Source organism: Schistocerca americana, chromosome 10 (genome assembly GCF_021461395.2).
Source record: "Schistocerca americana isolate TAMUIC-IGC-003095 chromosome 10, iqSchAmer2.1, whole genome shotgun sequence".
Lineage (NCBI taxonomy): Eukaryota > Metazoa > Arthropoda > Insecta > Orthoptera > Acrididae > Schistocerca > Schistocerca americana.
In genome coordinates this window covers 96,056,942-96,073,249 of record NC_060128.1, presented here as the reverse complement: position 1 = coordinate 96,073,249, position 16,308 = coordinate 96,056,942, and the positions used below count along the sequence as shown (strand labels likewise).

Sequence of the window (16,308 nt, the reverse complement as noted above, 5' to 3'; positions counted from 1 at the left end):
GTTCTGAAAAATGTTGGTAGGTGCCGCCACAACTAACTTCTGGCATCGAATATATGTAGCGCTACACAGGTATGCTTTGCAGGCACAAAGATAAATACTGGTGCCAAAACCTCTGCGCAAGTAAATAAATTAAAAAAAAAAAAAAAAAAAATAAAAGGTGGAAGACCAGCTTTCTTCTCCACCCCGAGTTTCGACCACTGCATTTTCGTACATTACCCAACAAAGTAAATACAAATTCTGTATTGTTCATCTTCGAATGTAGCAGCATTTCAATGTACTACGAAAATCCGACTGGCAAGACTGTTTGGGATGTTTGTCAATATGGCCAACTCTACGTTCTGAATTTTTTCCTACCTGTCAGAAGAGATGGTTGCTAATAGGAACTTTTATGAATTGTGAATCACATGCAGTATTCTCTTCACCATAAGAATAATACGAATATAAACATTTTGCCATGTGTTCTTTTGTGTTTGCTGCTATCTCATTTAAATCCTGTCTGCCTAATAAACTACAAAACTGGAGTGAGACAACAGCAAATGCGGAAGAATATACATCTCATGTCATGTTTATATTCGTATTATTCTTATGCCTAATAGTGGTACAGTCAGAAATGAAGCACGGCAATTGAGTAGATTTTTAAATCTAAGATGACTCTAATTTCTGTGCAGAATGTAATGTACTAGAGAGGCGTCTGCTAAGATTTTCAAACGGAGAAAATTTTTCACTAAACTCTCGTTCAGAACATCTTCTATCATATGCAGTCTTATTTGGTTCTTGTTGATCATTATCAAAGAAAGCAGCAGTGTAAGTAACAACAAATAGCAGTCTCTTGCCTTTTTTTTTGTAAGCCGGTAGCGTGCACAAAAGCAAGCCATGTGGCGAGCGGTGACGGGCTGTAAACACTCAAGCGACAAACAATGCATGACACAGTACAGTAATGCATTTTCAGCTTAGAGTGACGTAAACACCTATAACAAAGAGAACGGCACTTATCAGATCAAAGAAAAATAAGCAATCAATTCAAACCAGACGAAGCACGTGAAAAAGGAAGGGTACCTGTATAAATACGGACGGAGCGCTTGACGCATGGCAGTGGCTAACTGCTAAGCTTACGACTTGAATCAAACTACTGTAGCTGTATCGTCATTCATTCGACCTAAATTATGTCTCATATTATAATGGACCAACTTTGTTTCAATTTGGAGGTGCGGCCTAAAACTTTTCTCTCCCCTTGAATTTAGAGTCTCAAATTTCAGGTGCGGCTTAGATTTGGGAAATTTTTTTTCCCTTGATTTACAGTCTCATTTTTTCGGTGCGTCTTAGATTCGAGTAAATACGGTAAATGTGAGATGCTGTAGACAGCTTCATTGTCCCAATAACAGTTCCAGTTTATGGCATAAGTTCTGCATGAACAGTATTATTTTAATGTAAACTGCGAGAAAGTGGAGCTCATTTTCTTTTGCTTCATAAACTACAACCAGTGATAGTGTATACAGTACTACTTTCTACAATCAGTGATAATGATGAATCAAAATTTGTTGCAGCGTTTTTGTTGGGGTGCTCTTGATCCTCTCGTATAAGATTCCAGCGTATTGCCCTTCAGGTACTATACCTGTGGAACACTTAAAACTGCCCTCAAGGACTGCAATTTAACCACCAATATGTAAGTTAAGTAAGCTTTATGGAATAGTCCCGGAGCCAGCTGCTGTTATTCTTTGCACTGGGAATCCACAATCTAGCAGTGCAAACTGAAACTTGCTTCAAAATGCAGGGCAGACATGATTAATCAACATATTCACCACTTACGTACTGCAACCAATAAACCATTCACCACTTACGTACTGCAACCAATAAACCACTGTTGAGTAGAAGTGATTTCAGGTTGTCTTTATATTATAAGTATTACAAGAATGGCCAGGATAGAAGAAACAAACAAAAATTTTAGAACTGGCAACCACTCAACCTGCATATGAATGATGAAAATTAAAAGGAATTTATTTGAGAAAATTGCAAATTCATTGTGTTTCTCTTGAATGTACTGAACAAGCTGCTGCTCCAGTTAGTGAAACCTTCCCCGTTTTGGTCCTGAAAGTTTGGCATGTGGCACTGGCATTCTTTAAGTTGTTCTACATTGGACACCATCCACAAATGTTTGCTTCCGTGACTACAAATTTTCTTCCTGCTGAACAGTGTTTCTGAACCACCACTAATTTAAAATTAACATTTCTCAGTGGTTGCATCCATTATCAATTACTGTACTTTACATTTCATACAGCACTGACAATATAAGCAAACTGAATGACAACAATATGTTGTCCTCTTTGCTACCTACAGCTGAACCAGCGAAATTTTACAAATTTGAATTTATAGATGTATCAGGGTGTATACAACCCGGGACAGCCGAGAAAAAACCCGGGAATTTTTTCACCCGGGAGAAAACCAGGAAAAACCCGGGAATTGTTTAGAATTCCAGGAATTTTTCATTGTTGTAGTTTTCAGTTAAATTTTTGTCATTTTGGCTGGTAAGAACCGATACTCTAACAAAGGATATTACTGTATCCCGCTACTGCAGAATTATTCTGCAGCAACAAAACATGAACAAGAGAAAAAAGAAAATGGAAATGAAACTTAAGTTGCAAAGGAAGTGCGCCATATACAACAACAAAACACAGTGCTCAGATGAGCGTCTGCCAGCAGCAAAGTGTGTCAAAGGTTTTAGAAAGACTATGCAATGCTTCATAACAACAAATTGCCTCCGATGAGCGTGGCCTGACAACTGTTTAAATTAGATTCGTTTGAGCAGTTGCGGGCGGGCTCTTGGGCATGCGCAGTTGCTTCTGGTTACAGAAGTGTGGCTAGGTGCCACTATCTAGTATGTAGTATTGTCCCGGTTCAGAAATTAGTAGATCAGGGACTGATGCACAGAGGACAGAGCAGTCTGAGTTGTGGTAGGGAGGTGGGTCGTCTCCACGTGACTTTTGTTTACGTTCAGTGGTTTTGTTGCTTTCTTCTTGTTTCTTGCTCTCATGTTAAATGAAAACAAAACGGATTTTTGTGACTGGGAGCTAGCAAATGAATTAAAATACGTTCGCATAATTACGGAAGGCTAAAATATGTTATTAGTTTCAGATTTTATGTCAACCTTTCTGACAGTCAAGCATTAATCGCCTTGCAGAACAATGAAGTTTTTTTGTCGGTTTGTTAAAGAGATTTGGCTTTAATTAAATCTTTTCTGCTGAGGCAGTCAATTTATTTGAAACAAAGTGTTCAATTTCACACTGTTGGCTAGTTTGAACTGTTTGCTGAATTTCAAGTACACATATGCATTATGCTGTAATAAAGAACCAAACATGAGATAATACGGTACTGGTACTCCAAGAAAATTTGCATCCAAATCTGGACATACTAATGTGCACTTTAAGCCGAATTATGCATTTTAGTATGGTTCACGAAATTCTGATGCTCTTGAAGTGTCCTCTGATGTCTTGTTTCTTTTATGTCATAATGTAAGATCTTTCAATGTTTTACACGTAGTAACATCAGGTTTCCTGCGTCATCGTAGCTGCGCAAGTGCGGTGACGCCCGTTATCTGGCGCTCTCTGGCAACTGCTGAAACGAACCTATTTCTAACAGGTTGCGGGAAAATGTTGCGATTGGTGGTTTGAAAAGCTTTCTTTCAAAGTAAATTTCCGTTTACGCAAGATGAACTATGTGCGAGAATGTGCGATGAAGTTCTTAAATCACGAAGCGTTTGACTCTCATTTAAAAATCAACTATTTGAGGATGACCACTTAGAAGAATTTCCAGCCCAGAAGATTACCGTATTTACTCGAATCTAAGCCGCACTCGAATCTAAGCCGCACCTGAAAAATGAGACTCGAAAAAAAGGAAAAAAAAATTTCCCGAATCTAAGCCGCACCTGAAATTTGAGACTCGAAATTCAAGGAGAGAGAAAAGTTTTAGGCCGCACCTCCAAATCGAAACGAAGTTGGTCCATTGTAATATGAGACACAATTTAGGTTGAATGAATGATGATACACCTACAGTAGTTTGGTTCGAGTCATAAGCTTAGCAGTTAAGCTTTACCAGGTGGCCCTCGCTATGCGTCAGGCGCTCCGCCCGCATTTATACTGGTACCCTTCCTTTTTCACGTGCTTCGTCTGGTTTGAATCGATTGCTTATTTTGCTTTGATCTGATAAGTGCCGTTTTCTTTGTTATAGGTGTTTACGTCACTCTAAGCTGAAAATGCATTACTGTACTGTGTCATGCATTGTTTGTCGCATTCTGATAGTGTGTGTTTACGGCCTGTCGCCGCTACCGGCATGGCTTGCTTTTGTGCGCGCTACCGCCGCTTACTATTGGGAAAAAAAAAAAAAAAAAAAAAAAAAAAAAAAAAAAAAAAAAAAAAAAAAAAAAAAAAAAAAAGAGGAATCGTCTCATTAGCGAAACAGTGGCAAGAGACTGCTATTTGTTGTTACTTACACTGCTGCTTTCTTTGATGATGATCGACAAGAACCAAATAATAGACTGCGTATAATAGAACATGTTCTGAACGAGAGTTAGGCGAAAATTTTTCTCCGTTTGAAAATCTTTGCGGCCGCTTCTTTAGTACATCAAAGTCTGCACAGAAATTAGAGTCATCTTAGATTTAAAACTCTAGCCAGTTGCCGTGCTTCATTTCTGACTGTATCACTATGAGGCATAAGAATAACACGGATATAAACATGACACGATATGTATATTCTTCTGCGTTTGCTGTTTTCTCACTCTAGTTTTGTAGTTTATTAGGCAGACAGGATTTAAATGAGATAGCAGCAAACACAAAAGAATACATGGCAAAATGTTTATATTCGTATTATTCTTATGGTGAAGAGAATATTGTATGTGATTCACATTTCATCAGGTTCCTATTAGCAACCATCTCTTCTCACAGGTAGGAAAAAATTCAGAACGTAGAGTTGACCATATTGACAAACATCCGAAACAGTCTTGCCAGTCGGATTTTCGTAGTATATTGAAATTCTGCTACATTCAATGATGAACAATACGGAATTTGTATTTACTTCGTTGGATAATGTATGAAAATGTGGTGATTGAAACTCGGGGCGGAGAAAAAAGCTCGTCTTCCACCTTTTTTTAAATTTATTTACTGACGCAGAGGTTTTGGCACCAGTATTTATCTTTGTGCCTACAAAGCATGCCTGTGTAGCACTACATATATTCGATGGCAGAAGTTAGTTGTGGCAGCACCTACCAACATTTTACAGAACTACCGCTTGCTTTGCACTCGATTCTAAGTCGCAGGCGGTCTTTTGGATTACAAAAACCGGAAAAAAGTGCGGCTTAGATTCGAGTAAATACGGTAGACATTTACATCATTATCAAAAATTTACTGGCACATTGTGTGATGTGTGTTAAAGTGTAACATGCGCAAAAAGGATAAACATTATATGTGGAAGATTAGCTTCCCTTCCAGCTTATTAATTTTCTTATGTGAATGCTATGTATATTAATTTAAACCAGTAACTTTCCTTATTTGTGTGTTCGCGCTACTTAAGAGTGATCTTGCTATTGGCTGACTACATCACGTGTCCTATTATGTCATCAGCTGGTGAGATCACGTGACAAGAGCTATGACTGGCTTACAAAAATGCATAGCAATCACGATTTTCAATGCTTCGGATAGTAACGTGCGGTGTTTGGTGGAATTCAAATTTATACCTTCGTAATACGGAAACATGCAGTGTATATGTTGCTGCACATCAAAGGTCTTTCAAAACGTGTTCCCCCCCCCCCCCCCCCCTCTGAGTTTAGTTTTCTAAAACTGCTGGGAAATTCTACGTCGGTATATAAAACCATGAACATTCAAAGGATTGATGAGTTTTACAGTGCCGAGGAAGAGTATACTGTCACTTAACACAGAAAAAGTGTATTTTCACCTGGGAGAAAATGTATTTTTAACTGGGAAATCCGGGAAAAAGCCGGAATTTGTTTTTCCTTGTCCACGTTTACACCCTGTGTATGTATACTGTAGCAGCTTTGTAAAACAACAGTACTGTAGAGCAGTAGCTAATTTAGTGTCATTGTTGAAGCTCGTGTTTCATTTGCTGTGCTGTGTTTCAAGTGTTCGATGTGAACGTATTTTGTTAGCATTAATTTGTCTCCTGGGCTAAAGCCTAGATCGCAGTCTTTGCCAGTTACAGCAGTGTGTGTCTAACGCTCATAGGTTGGCAAAACATCAATTGTGCCTAGCAAATGGGATAATAGTTTCACCTAGCAGATTTCATATCTATATTGATGTGAGAAAATGACAATATTCTCCAAAATAAATCTATGTGGGACATCAGTTGTCAAACCTTCATATATAAATGTAAGACAACCCTTGTGTGCAGCTTTTCAGAATTATGTAAAAATGTTGACCCCAGCAACATTAGTTCAATCTGCAAATGTAAGACAACCCTGTGTTTTTCAAATGATGAGTTTGGGAAGAAATCTCATAATTGGAATAAAAGTGGTACATCAGACTATGAAGATACATAGGCTGGTCAAGTACTCAACCTGACTTGTTTCTTACAATGACGTGTCTCTTTACAAGAAAGGCAACATAGAGGTTATGTGGATACATAGATAACATGATGCCTTGCCTCAACCACTGATCCCATAGGTGAGGTCCCATACTCCGGAGAGTGTAGGGGACGATGCGGGAGACCCGCACCACCGTACTAGGCAAGGTCCTAGTGGACGTGGTTTGCCGTTGCCTTCCTCCGACCGTAATGGGGATGAATGATGATGATGAAGACGACACCCAGTCATCTCGAGGCAGGAAAAATTCCTGACCCCGCCGGCAATCGAACCCGGGACCCTGTGTGCGGGAAGCAAGAATGCTACCGCAAGACCACGAGCAAGAAGTGCCTATCAATAGAAGTTATGGTGTAGTATAGATGGCAAAGATGAGAGGATTCAATAGGGAAAGCATTTAAAATGTAAATAAACTGAGGAAAGTGATATCACACACAAAAATGAACTGCAAATAGAGGTGGTGACAGTGAATGTTGTTGTATATGGTACTGTTAATAAATGTAAGAAAATGAATTAGAAACAGTTTGACAGTTTCTGAAAGAACAACTTTCATTACCCTGCTGCTGTGTAGAGTAATGTTTGCAGCAAGTCATACAGTAAAAACATTTCTGTACCTGAACGTGCTGAGGTACGACTAGTAAAGTGTGACTCGGGGCACACATTTGAGGGCTGTTTGTCGTTATTGTGCAGATGGACCACGAGGCCCACGGTGGAGCGACATCCGACCAGGCGTGCGTGACACTCAGGCGGTTTGCCGGAATGGCGCTGACAAACCTGACGTTTGGCGACGGCGCCAACAAGGCCCTCCTGTGCTCGCTGCGGCCCTTCATGAGGGCACTCGTCGCACAGCTGGCGTCTCCCAGCGAAGACCTCCGACAGGTACTGCTGCACATGATTGTGTGATGATTTTATTTTCTATTTTGTTGTTTTTGTATCCTGTCTCAATTCTAATACATGTCAGTTTGTAGATATGTGACAAAGCTGTATATTGATGTGTATGCTTAGTTGTTTTAATTTCATGCCAGCATTTAAACCAAAATTAATCTGGCATTCTTGTTGTACCTTTTGCAGAGTGATACTCAATGTGTAATCAGTTCATTTATTCTTCTTCTAGTAATACCTGTTACTTCTTCTTTTTTCTTCTTTCCTCCAGCTTTGTATTAAAAAGAGAAGGAAACATAGCTGCTCAGATTCACAGTTTTATTTTGTCAAAAGTATGTATCAAGATAATTGCTCTCACTGTCACATGGAAATTATACTCATGTTTAAATTGCTGGTAGTCATACAAATGGAAGCATACTTTGTTTTCTTCTCACCGTTATACGGATTGTGATTCAATGGTCAACTGCGCCTTGGAAATTTGAGATATAGTTTATGGTCTGTCAACATTCTGACTAAATTGCCTGCTTTCTCATATTTTTATTCTAGACTATCCCATTAGACTGCACTGGAATTTCATTTACTGCAACATAGTTTGGTGCTATTATCTTAACAACATGGGAAAAGCAAGAGATTCCACAAACATTTTGTCAAAGTTTAATGTAGATTTTTGTGATGCAAGTGAAAGTAAGAAGATGAAATGAATTGATTTTACCAGTGAGGGCTTTCGTCGTTTGTCGTAGCAGATGTTGCATGGAGTAAAGATGCAGCCCCTTACTTTGCTGCTTCATTGTGACATGTAAACATGCTTACTTTGTTTAATTTTATGTTTCCTCACTTACTGCTGTTTATTTCTTTGTTTACCATGTTGAGACTGCACTGTTGGTTGTGGACATAACAAACGGCAAGAGATATACTCAGTCTGTACATATAACCGAGACACCGTTTGCGATGCAGGTAAAATACGGATTTTGGGATACTGCACGAAAAGTTGGCCAGCAGTGCTTGAATGACACAGCCCACATACGCTTTCACAATATACCGTAATCTTTCAGATACTGTAAGCTTTGTGCCACCATTTACACAACTGCACTGTTACCTCACTGCTGATTACTATCGGCATTTCATGCTAAAGCAGTTGATATGCAGTGTTATTCATGAGTATCTATGGGGTTTTAGAAACCCCTGCACTACAGCTACCAGAGTTAACACAATAATATACATCAGTTGATAGAGAATATTCCAATTTTCAGGTTGTTTGACATGGCTTTCCTTTATGATGTGAGTAGTATCGTAGGCGGGGAGGGGCGGGGGATTCCAGGTCAACCAGAATCCAGGCTAATAGAAAGTCACTTTGTTTGTGGAAGAAAGAGAACCTGCATTGTTTCAGTGACTGTTATGATGGTTGCAACTCATGAAGGTGAGTTTTAGCCAACGCGTCTGTGTGTGTGTGTTTTTTGTTAATTTTACAGCAAGATGTTCTAAATCTTTAAGAGTCAAAGGACATGAGGAGGAGGCAGGAGTTGAGAAAAGAGTGAGGCAGAGCTGTAAAATACTCATCATATTATTCAGTCTGTGCATTGAGCAGCCAGTAACAGAAAGTGAGGAGAAATTTGAAAAAGGAATTTGAAGTTCAGGTGAAAAAAATAAAAATTTCAAGGTTTGCCAACAGCATTGTGAGCCAGGCAGATGTGGCAGGCTCACACAGAAGTACCAAATCGGATCAGTGAGAAAGAAATTCCAGCACAGCTTTTTTAAAAAAAAGAAAACTGGGGGGGCTGGGTGGGGGAGGGGGGGGATTGGTTGATAGGACGTGTCCAGAGGCACCAAGAAGTAATTAGAGATTGAAGAGAAGAGGCACAGAAGGGTAAAATGTGTAAAGGAAGACCAAGGATTAAATATGCGGTGTCCCAGGAGCAGGAGGAATGATCAAAAGTCAGGTATATGGCAGGAACATTCATTCTGCTGAGTAAACATGGGCTCTAAAATGGGTACCTTAAGACCTATAAGCACTTCTTTATCTGAGATACTGTGAAACAAATCTCTTCTACTGCAGGCTCTTTGTTTTCTATATTTTGGGAGGTGGTAGCATGGACCAAAACAAGAAAAAATTGTGTTGGAAACATAGGTTCTAAAGTGCATACTTTAAGAACTATGAACACTTGTTCATCTTTGCTACTGTAGAACATATCTCTTCTACTGAACAAGTGCTCATAGCTCTTAAAGTATGCACTTTAGAACCCACATTTCCAACACAATTTTTTCTTGCGTTGGTCCATACTAACCCCTCCCAAAGTATGGAAAGCAAAGATTCTGCAGTAGAAGAGATTTGTGTCACAGATTCAAGCATGAAAAGTGCATTTTAGAACTCACGTGGCTAGAATTTCTTGCTTCGAATGATCATTTGTGTTATCCCTGAATACTGGCCATTCCTAGTGGGACACACTGTATAGGAAGCAGGTTCAGCTGGATATAAGTTGCAGTAATTGTGCAGAAATGGGGTGGTTGCACAGGGTAGACAAGCATAGATAGCTCTCGCAAACCAATTTTTGAACTGAAGACTTGATGTAGTTGTTGTTGTTGTTGTTGTCATCGTCGTCTTCAGTCCAGAGACTGGTTTGATGCAGCTCTCCATGCTACTCTACCCTGTGCAAGCTTCTTCATCTCCCAGTACCTATTGCAGCCTATATCCTTCTGAATTTGCTTAGTGTATTCAGCTCTTGGTCTCCCTCTACGATTTTTATCCTCCACGCTGCCCTCCAGTACTAAATTGGTGATCCCTTGATGATTCAGAATATGCCCCACCAACCGATCCCTTCTTCTAGTCAAGTTGTGCCACAAACTCCTCCCCAATTCTATTCTATACCTCCTCATTAGTTACGTAATCTACCCATCAAATCTTCAGCATTCTTCTGTAGCACCACATTTCTAAAGCTTCTATTCTCTTCTTGTCTAAACTATTTATCGTTCACGTTTCACTTCCATACATGGCTATACTGCATACAAATACTTTCAGAAACGACTTCCTGATATATTAACAGAATCTTCCATCAGTTCTCGGTAGAACAACATTATAATAAATGTAAAGCACCAGTTTGCTTTTGTTCTACAATATCTCTTTTATTGTAAGCCGAAAACAGACTTCCTGACACTTAAATCTATACTCGATGTTAACAAATTTCACTTCTTCAGAAATGCTTTCCTCGCCATTGCGAGTCTACATTTTATATCCTCTCTACATCGACCATCATCAGTTATTTTGCCCCCCCCCCCCCCCCCCCCCAAATAACAAAACTCATTTGCTCACTTCCTAATCTAATTCCCTCAGCATCACCCGATTTAATTCGACTACATTCCATTATTCTCGTTTTGCTTTTGTTGATGTTCATCTTATATCCTCCTTTCAAGGCACTGTCCATTCCGTTCAACTGCTCTTCCAGGTCGTTTGCTGTCTCTGACAGAATTACAATGTCATTGGTGAACCTCAAAGTTTTTATTTCTTCTCCATGGAGCTTAATTCCTACTCCAATCTGACTATGACTGAAAAATTCAAACCTTTTTCATTTGCTTCTCAAAAGAAATATCAGTGACACCAGTCTTAAATGGTTTCAGATTGTGTAGCATTGGAGACACCAGCAGACTAATCATTCTGAAAACTACCTATGGCCTGTAGCCTAATTGTTTCTTCATAATCAGATTTATCTTTCAGGAATGCTAGTCCAGCAAGAAACACTGCCAGAAAAAGTAAATAAATAAATAAATAAAGCAAAACAAATAAAAAAATGCAGCACCCTCAAGGAATGTGTCCAGTGCCACTAGAATATGATACACTACTGGCCATTAAAATTGCTACACCAAGAAGAAATGCAGATGATAAACAGGTATTCATTGGACAAATATATTGTACTAGAACTGACATGTGATTACATTTTCACGCAATTTGGATGCATAGATCCTGAGAAATCGGTACTCAGAACAACCACCTCTGGCCGTAATAACGACCTTGATATGCCTGGGCATTGAGTCAAACAGAGCTTGGATGGCGTGTGCAGGTACAGCTGCCCATGCAGCTTCAACACGATACCACAGTTCATCAGCAGTAGTGACTGGCGTATTGTGACGAGGCAGTTGCTCGGCCACCATTGACCAGACGTTTTCAATTGGTGAGAGATCTGGTGAATGTGTTGGCCAGGGCAGCAGGCGAGCATTTTCTGTATCCAGAAAGGCCCGTACAGGACCTGTAACATGCGGTCGTGCATTATCCTACTGAAATGTAGGGTTTCACAGGAATCGAATGAAGGGTAGTGCCACGGGTCATAAAACATCTGAAATGTAATGTCCACTGTTCAAAGTGCTGTCAATGCGAACAAGAGGTGAACGAGACGTGTGACCAATGGCATCCCATACCATCACGCCGGGTGGTACGCCAGTATGGCAATGACGAATACACGCTTCCAATGTGCGTTCACTGCGATGTCGCCAAACACGGATGCGACCATCACGATGCTGTTAACAGAACCTGGATTCATCTGAAAAAATGATGTTTCGCCATTCGTGCACCCAGGTCCATCGTCGAGTACACTTTCGCCGGCGCTCCTGTCTGTGATGCAGCGTCAAGAGTAACCGCAGCCATGGTCTCTGAGCTGATAGTCCACCAACGTGAGCAGCAATGTCGCAATACGATAAACCGCAATCGCGATAGGCTACAATCCGACCTTTATCAAAGTCGGAAACGTGATTGTATACATTTCTTCTCCTTACACGAGGCATCACATCAACGTTTCACCAGGCAACGCCTGTCAACTGCTGTTTGTGTATGAGAAATCGGTTGGAAACTTTCCTCATGTCAGCACGTTGTAGGTGTCACCACTGGCGCCAACAACGTTGTGTGAATGCTCTTGAACAACTAATCATTTGCATATCACAGCATCTTCTTCCTGTCGGTTAAATTTCGCGTCTGTAGCCCGTCATCTTGGTGGTGTAGCAATGTTAATGGCCAGTAGTGTACATATATACAGAGAGGTTGCAGTGTTAGTGATTCACTTATCATGGTCATCAGCAATCGGATGGTGCTCAGAAGCCCTGTCTGTGCACACACTACTTTGACTCTGCAAGCAGAAACTGTGCTGAGCTTTAGAGGTGAACAGTGTTCACAACATTCATTCTAGGATACATTCATGCCCTCTGGTGAGTACGTATTCGTGTTGTATGGCCTCCTCCATTTGAAAGAGGTTACACTGTGGGCCTGTGGAAAGGTAGATGGATGTATCGACAGATTGCCACACGTGTTGGGCACACTGTATTGACGGTGTGTCACTGCTTGCAACAGTGGTCTGAGAATCATTCCCACTCCTGTAGACTAGGTTCCAGATGTCCACATAGTACAGACCCGCGTCAAGATCAATGTGTTGTATGAGCAGCATGGCTGACCGAATGTGATCTAGGGACATATTAAGGGTATGTGTTACATCTGATGTGTCATTGGGACCATTGGGAACAGTCTGCTTGCAGCATGATTTAGATCACGTGTGTCTATGACTAGGCTCCCACTGACATCACGACAGTGCCAAGTGTGGTTACTTTGTGGTTCTGAAAGAGTTAACTGTAAGATGGAATGACACTCAGTTGTCTCCAGTGATGAGAGTAGGGTCTGTCTGTATGCGAGTGATGGGGTAGATGTAGATGTGTATTCCGTAGACCTGGTGAGCTGCCTGTTACAGAGTGCCTTTGCCCATGATGCTTGGGTCCCATCCCTGTGTGGTGGCCATCAGTTACAACTCAATGGCACGTTGGTATCCTGCAAGATGAAGTAACTGGTACTCACTAAATTTCATAGGCTATCTACATCTACATGTGTACTCCACTAGCCAGCAATCGGTGTGTGGCAGAGAACACTATTCGCGCCAAAATCATATTTCCCCCCCTCTGTTGCTCTCACAGATCGTGTGAAGGAAAAATGACTGTCTGAACGCCTCTGTACGAGCTCTAATTTCCCTTATCTTTGAGTGGTGATCATTGCGCAATTTGAAAGTTGGTGGTAATAATATATGCTCTAAGAAACTTCCTGGCAGATTAAAACTGTGTGCCTGACCGAGACTCGAACTCGGGACCTTTGCCTTTCGCGGGCAAGTGCTCTGCCACTGAGCTACCCAAGCACGACTCACGCCCCGTCCGCACAGCTTTATTTCTGCCAGTACCTCGCCTCCTACCTTCCAAACTGAACAGAAGCTCTCCTGCGAACCCTGCAGAACTAGCACTCCTGAAAGAAAGGATATTGCGGAGACATGGCTTTGCCACAGCCTGGGGGATGTTTCCAGAATGAGATTTTTCACTCTGCAGCGGAGTGTGCACTGATATGAAAGTTCCTGGCAGATTAAAACTGTGTGCTGGTCCGCGACTCGAACTGGGGAACTTTGCCTTTCGCAGGAGAGCTTCTGTAAAGTTTGGAAGGTGGGAGATGTACTGGCAGAAGTAAAGCTGTGAGGATGGGGCGTGAGTCGTGCTTGGGTAGCTCAGTTGTTAGAGCATTTGCCCACGAAAGGCAAAGGTCACGAGTTCGAGTCTCGGTCCGGCATACAGTTTTAATATGCCGGGAAGTTTCATATCAGCGCACACTCCACTGCAGAGTGAAAATCTCATTCTGGAATATATGCTCTACATCCTCGGCGAAGATCGGATTTTGGAATTTAGTGAGCAGCCCCTTCCGTTTAGCGCGTTGTCTATCTCCAAGTGTGTCCCACTTCAAACTTTATTATTATCCCTGAGCTACTGCCATTTCTTCAACAGGAAGGTGATGCGAATTTGCAGCAGGTCAGTGCACGTCCAGAAACGGCTACTTTGATGTAACTTGCTCTTTGTGGTGTACAACAACAGCCCTGGGCAGCAACTTCACTAGATCTTTTGTCAAATGAAGATGTATAGGTCATGTGATACTAGAACTCCCTAGCCCTCCAGGGCCTGCAAGAACCATTGCCAAATTGTAACAAAAAGGACAAAATGCTCGGGACAGTCTATTGCCGTTTGGCATCCTTGCGATTGTTCGCATCTGACATACGTGCCTATGTTACTGCAAGAGGAGGGTACGCTGTGATATTGATGAAACTGTTTGGGCTCTGTTTATTGTGACACGTTTCATTTGGTCTGACTTTTTTATCATATGCTCCTACAACGATGAACAACCTGTCACGTCACTTCCCAAAAAAATGACCTTGTTGTTGAGAACATTCCATTATTTTTTCCAACTGTATGTAGGATTGGAAAATAGGGTTGAGAAGTACTGTGCGAACTGAAGTTGAGAGAGTAAGTTGTGAATCACTCCGTGATAACTGACTTGTTAAGGACACTGCCCACAGAAGGCAAAGTTTTGGGCTTGAGGCCAGGACCAGCATTCAGAATTAAGCATTCTGGAAATTTTAACTCATTCTTGCCATCAACCCTGTGCACACAGCTGCCAATAGGTTTCTATTTGATCTCATTTTTGAGACTACTATTGTTGTGCAAAGGAACCTGTTATGATTGGTAGAAGGGACTTACAAATGTATGCTTTTTGTACAGAAAATGTTTTCTGATAGATTTATATAACAGCAATTATTTTAAAATCTATTTTTTCTATTGGCTGTTTGAGAATAGTACCAGCTTCAAACAAGAAATGCTATCCTTAGTGGTAGATTTCTAGGACTGTTAATACACTGTATTCACACCATCTGGACTGAGCTAAAACTTTTTTATTGTGTTGTGTGAGGCTAGTGTTAGAAACAGTTATGCTAGTAACAGAACGTACTCAAGATAGAATTGAAATGTCTTTCTACACCATCTGCTAATTTATGAACAATAGGGGGTTAACCCAATACTAACAAGGGAACCTCCCCATCGCACCTCCCTCAGGTTTAGTTGTAAGTTAGCACAGTGGATAGGCCTTGAAAAACTGAACACATATCAATCGAGAAAACAGGAAGAAGTTGTGTGAAACTATGAAAAAAATAAGCAAAATATACAAACTAAGTAGTCCATGCTCAAGATATCCAATATCAAGGATAATATTAATGCAGGAGCGCCGTGGTCTCGTGGTTAGCGTCAGTAGCTGCAGAAGGGGAGGTCCTTGGTTCAAGTCCTTCCTCAAGTGAAAATTTTACTTTTTTTATTTTCACATAGTTATGATCTGTCCGTTTGTTCATTGACCTCTCTGTTCATTGTAATTAGTTTACTGTTCACTGTAATAAGTTTAGTGTCTGTTTTTTTCGACCGCACCGCAAAACCTTGCGATTAGTAGACGAAAGGACGTGCCTCTCCAATGGGAACCGAAAACACTTGATCGCAAGGTCATAGGTCATCCGTTTCCTCCACAGGAAAACACGTCTGATATATTCTATACGACACTGGTGACGGCATGTGCATCACATGACAGGAATATGTTGTCGACCTACCTAACTTATACACTTGGCGGATGGGTAAAAAGATTCTTCTACCTTTACCGATTTAGGTTTTCTTGTGGATATGATAATCACTCCCAAAAAAGTGATGAAAACGTAAGAGTTTGTCACATAAACTGAAAATAAAAAAGTTAAACTTTTCACTCGAAGGAAGACTTGAACCAAGTACCTCTCATTCCGCAGCTGCTCACGCTAACCACGGGACCACTGCGACCCTGAGCTCACACTGTCCTTGATGTTACATATCTTTTGCATGGACTACTCAGTATGTATATTTTGCCTATTTTTTCATAGTTCTACACAACTTCTTCTTGTTTTCTCGATTGATCTGTGTTCAGTTTTTCAAGGCCTATCCACTGAGCCAACTTATTACTAAATCTGAGGGGGGTGCGATGGGGAGGTTCCCTTGTAAGCAAAAAT

At 40.9% G+C, this 16,308-nt stretch overlaps 1 protein-coding gene across 1 annotated transcript in view; it reads left to right on the top strand.

Annotated features, from left to right (window-relative positions):
* Positions 1 to 16,308, top strand: part of LOC124552268 (serine-rich adhesin for platelets-like) — an 820,531-nt gene that overhangs the window by 613,377 nt on the left and 190,846 nt on the right. The window contains exon 10 of the mRNA XM_047126548.1: positions 7,271 to 7,459. Coding sequence (XP_046982504.1) covers positions 7,271 to 7,459 — 189 coding nt within the window. The remainder of the gene's footprint in view (positions 1 to 7,270; positions 7,460 to 16,308) is intronic.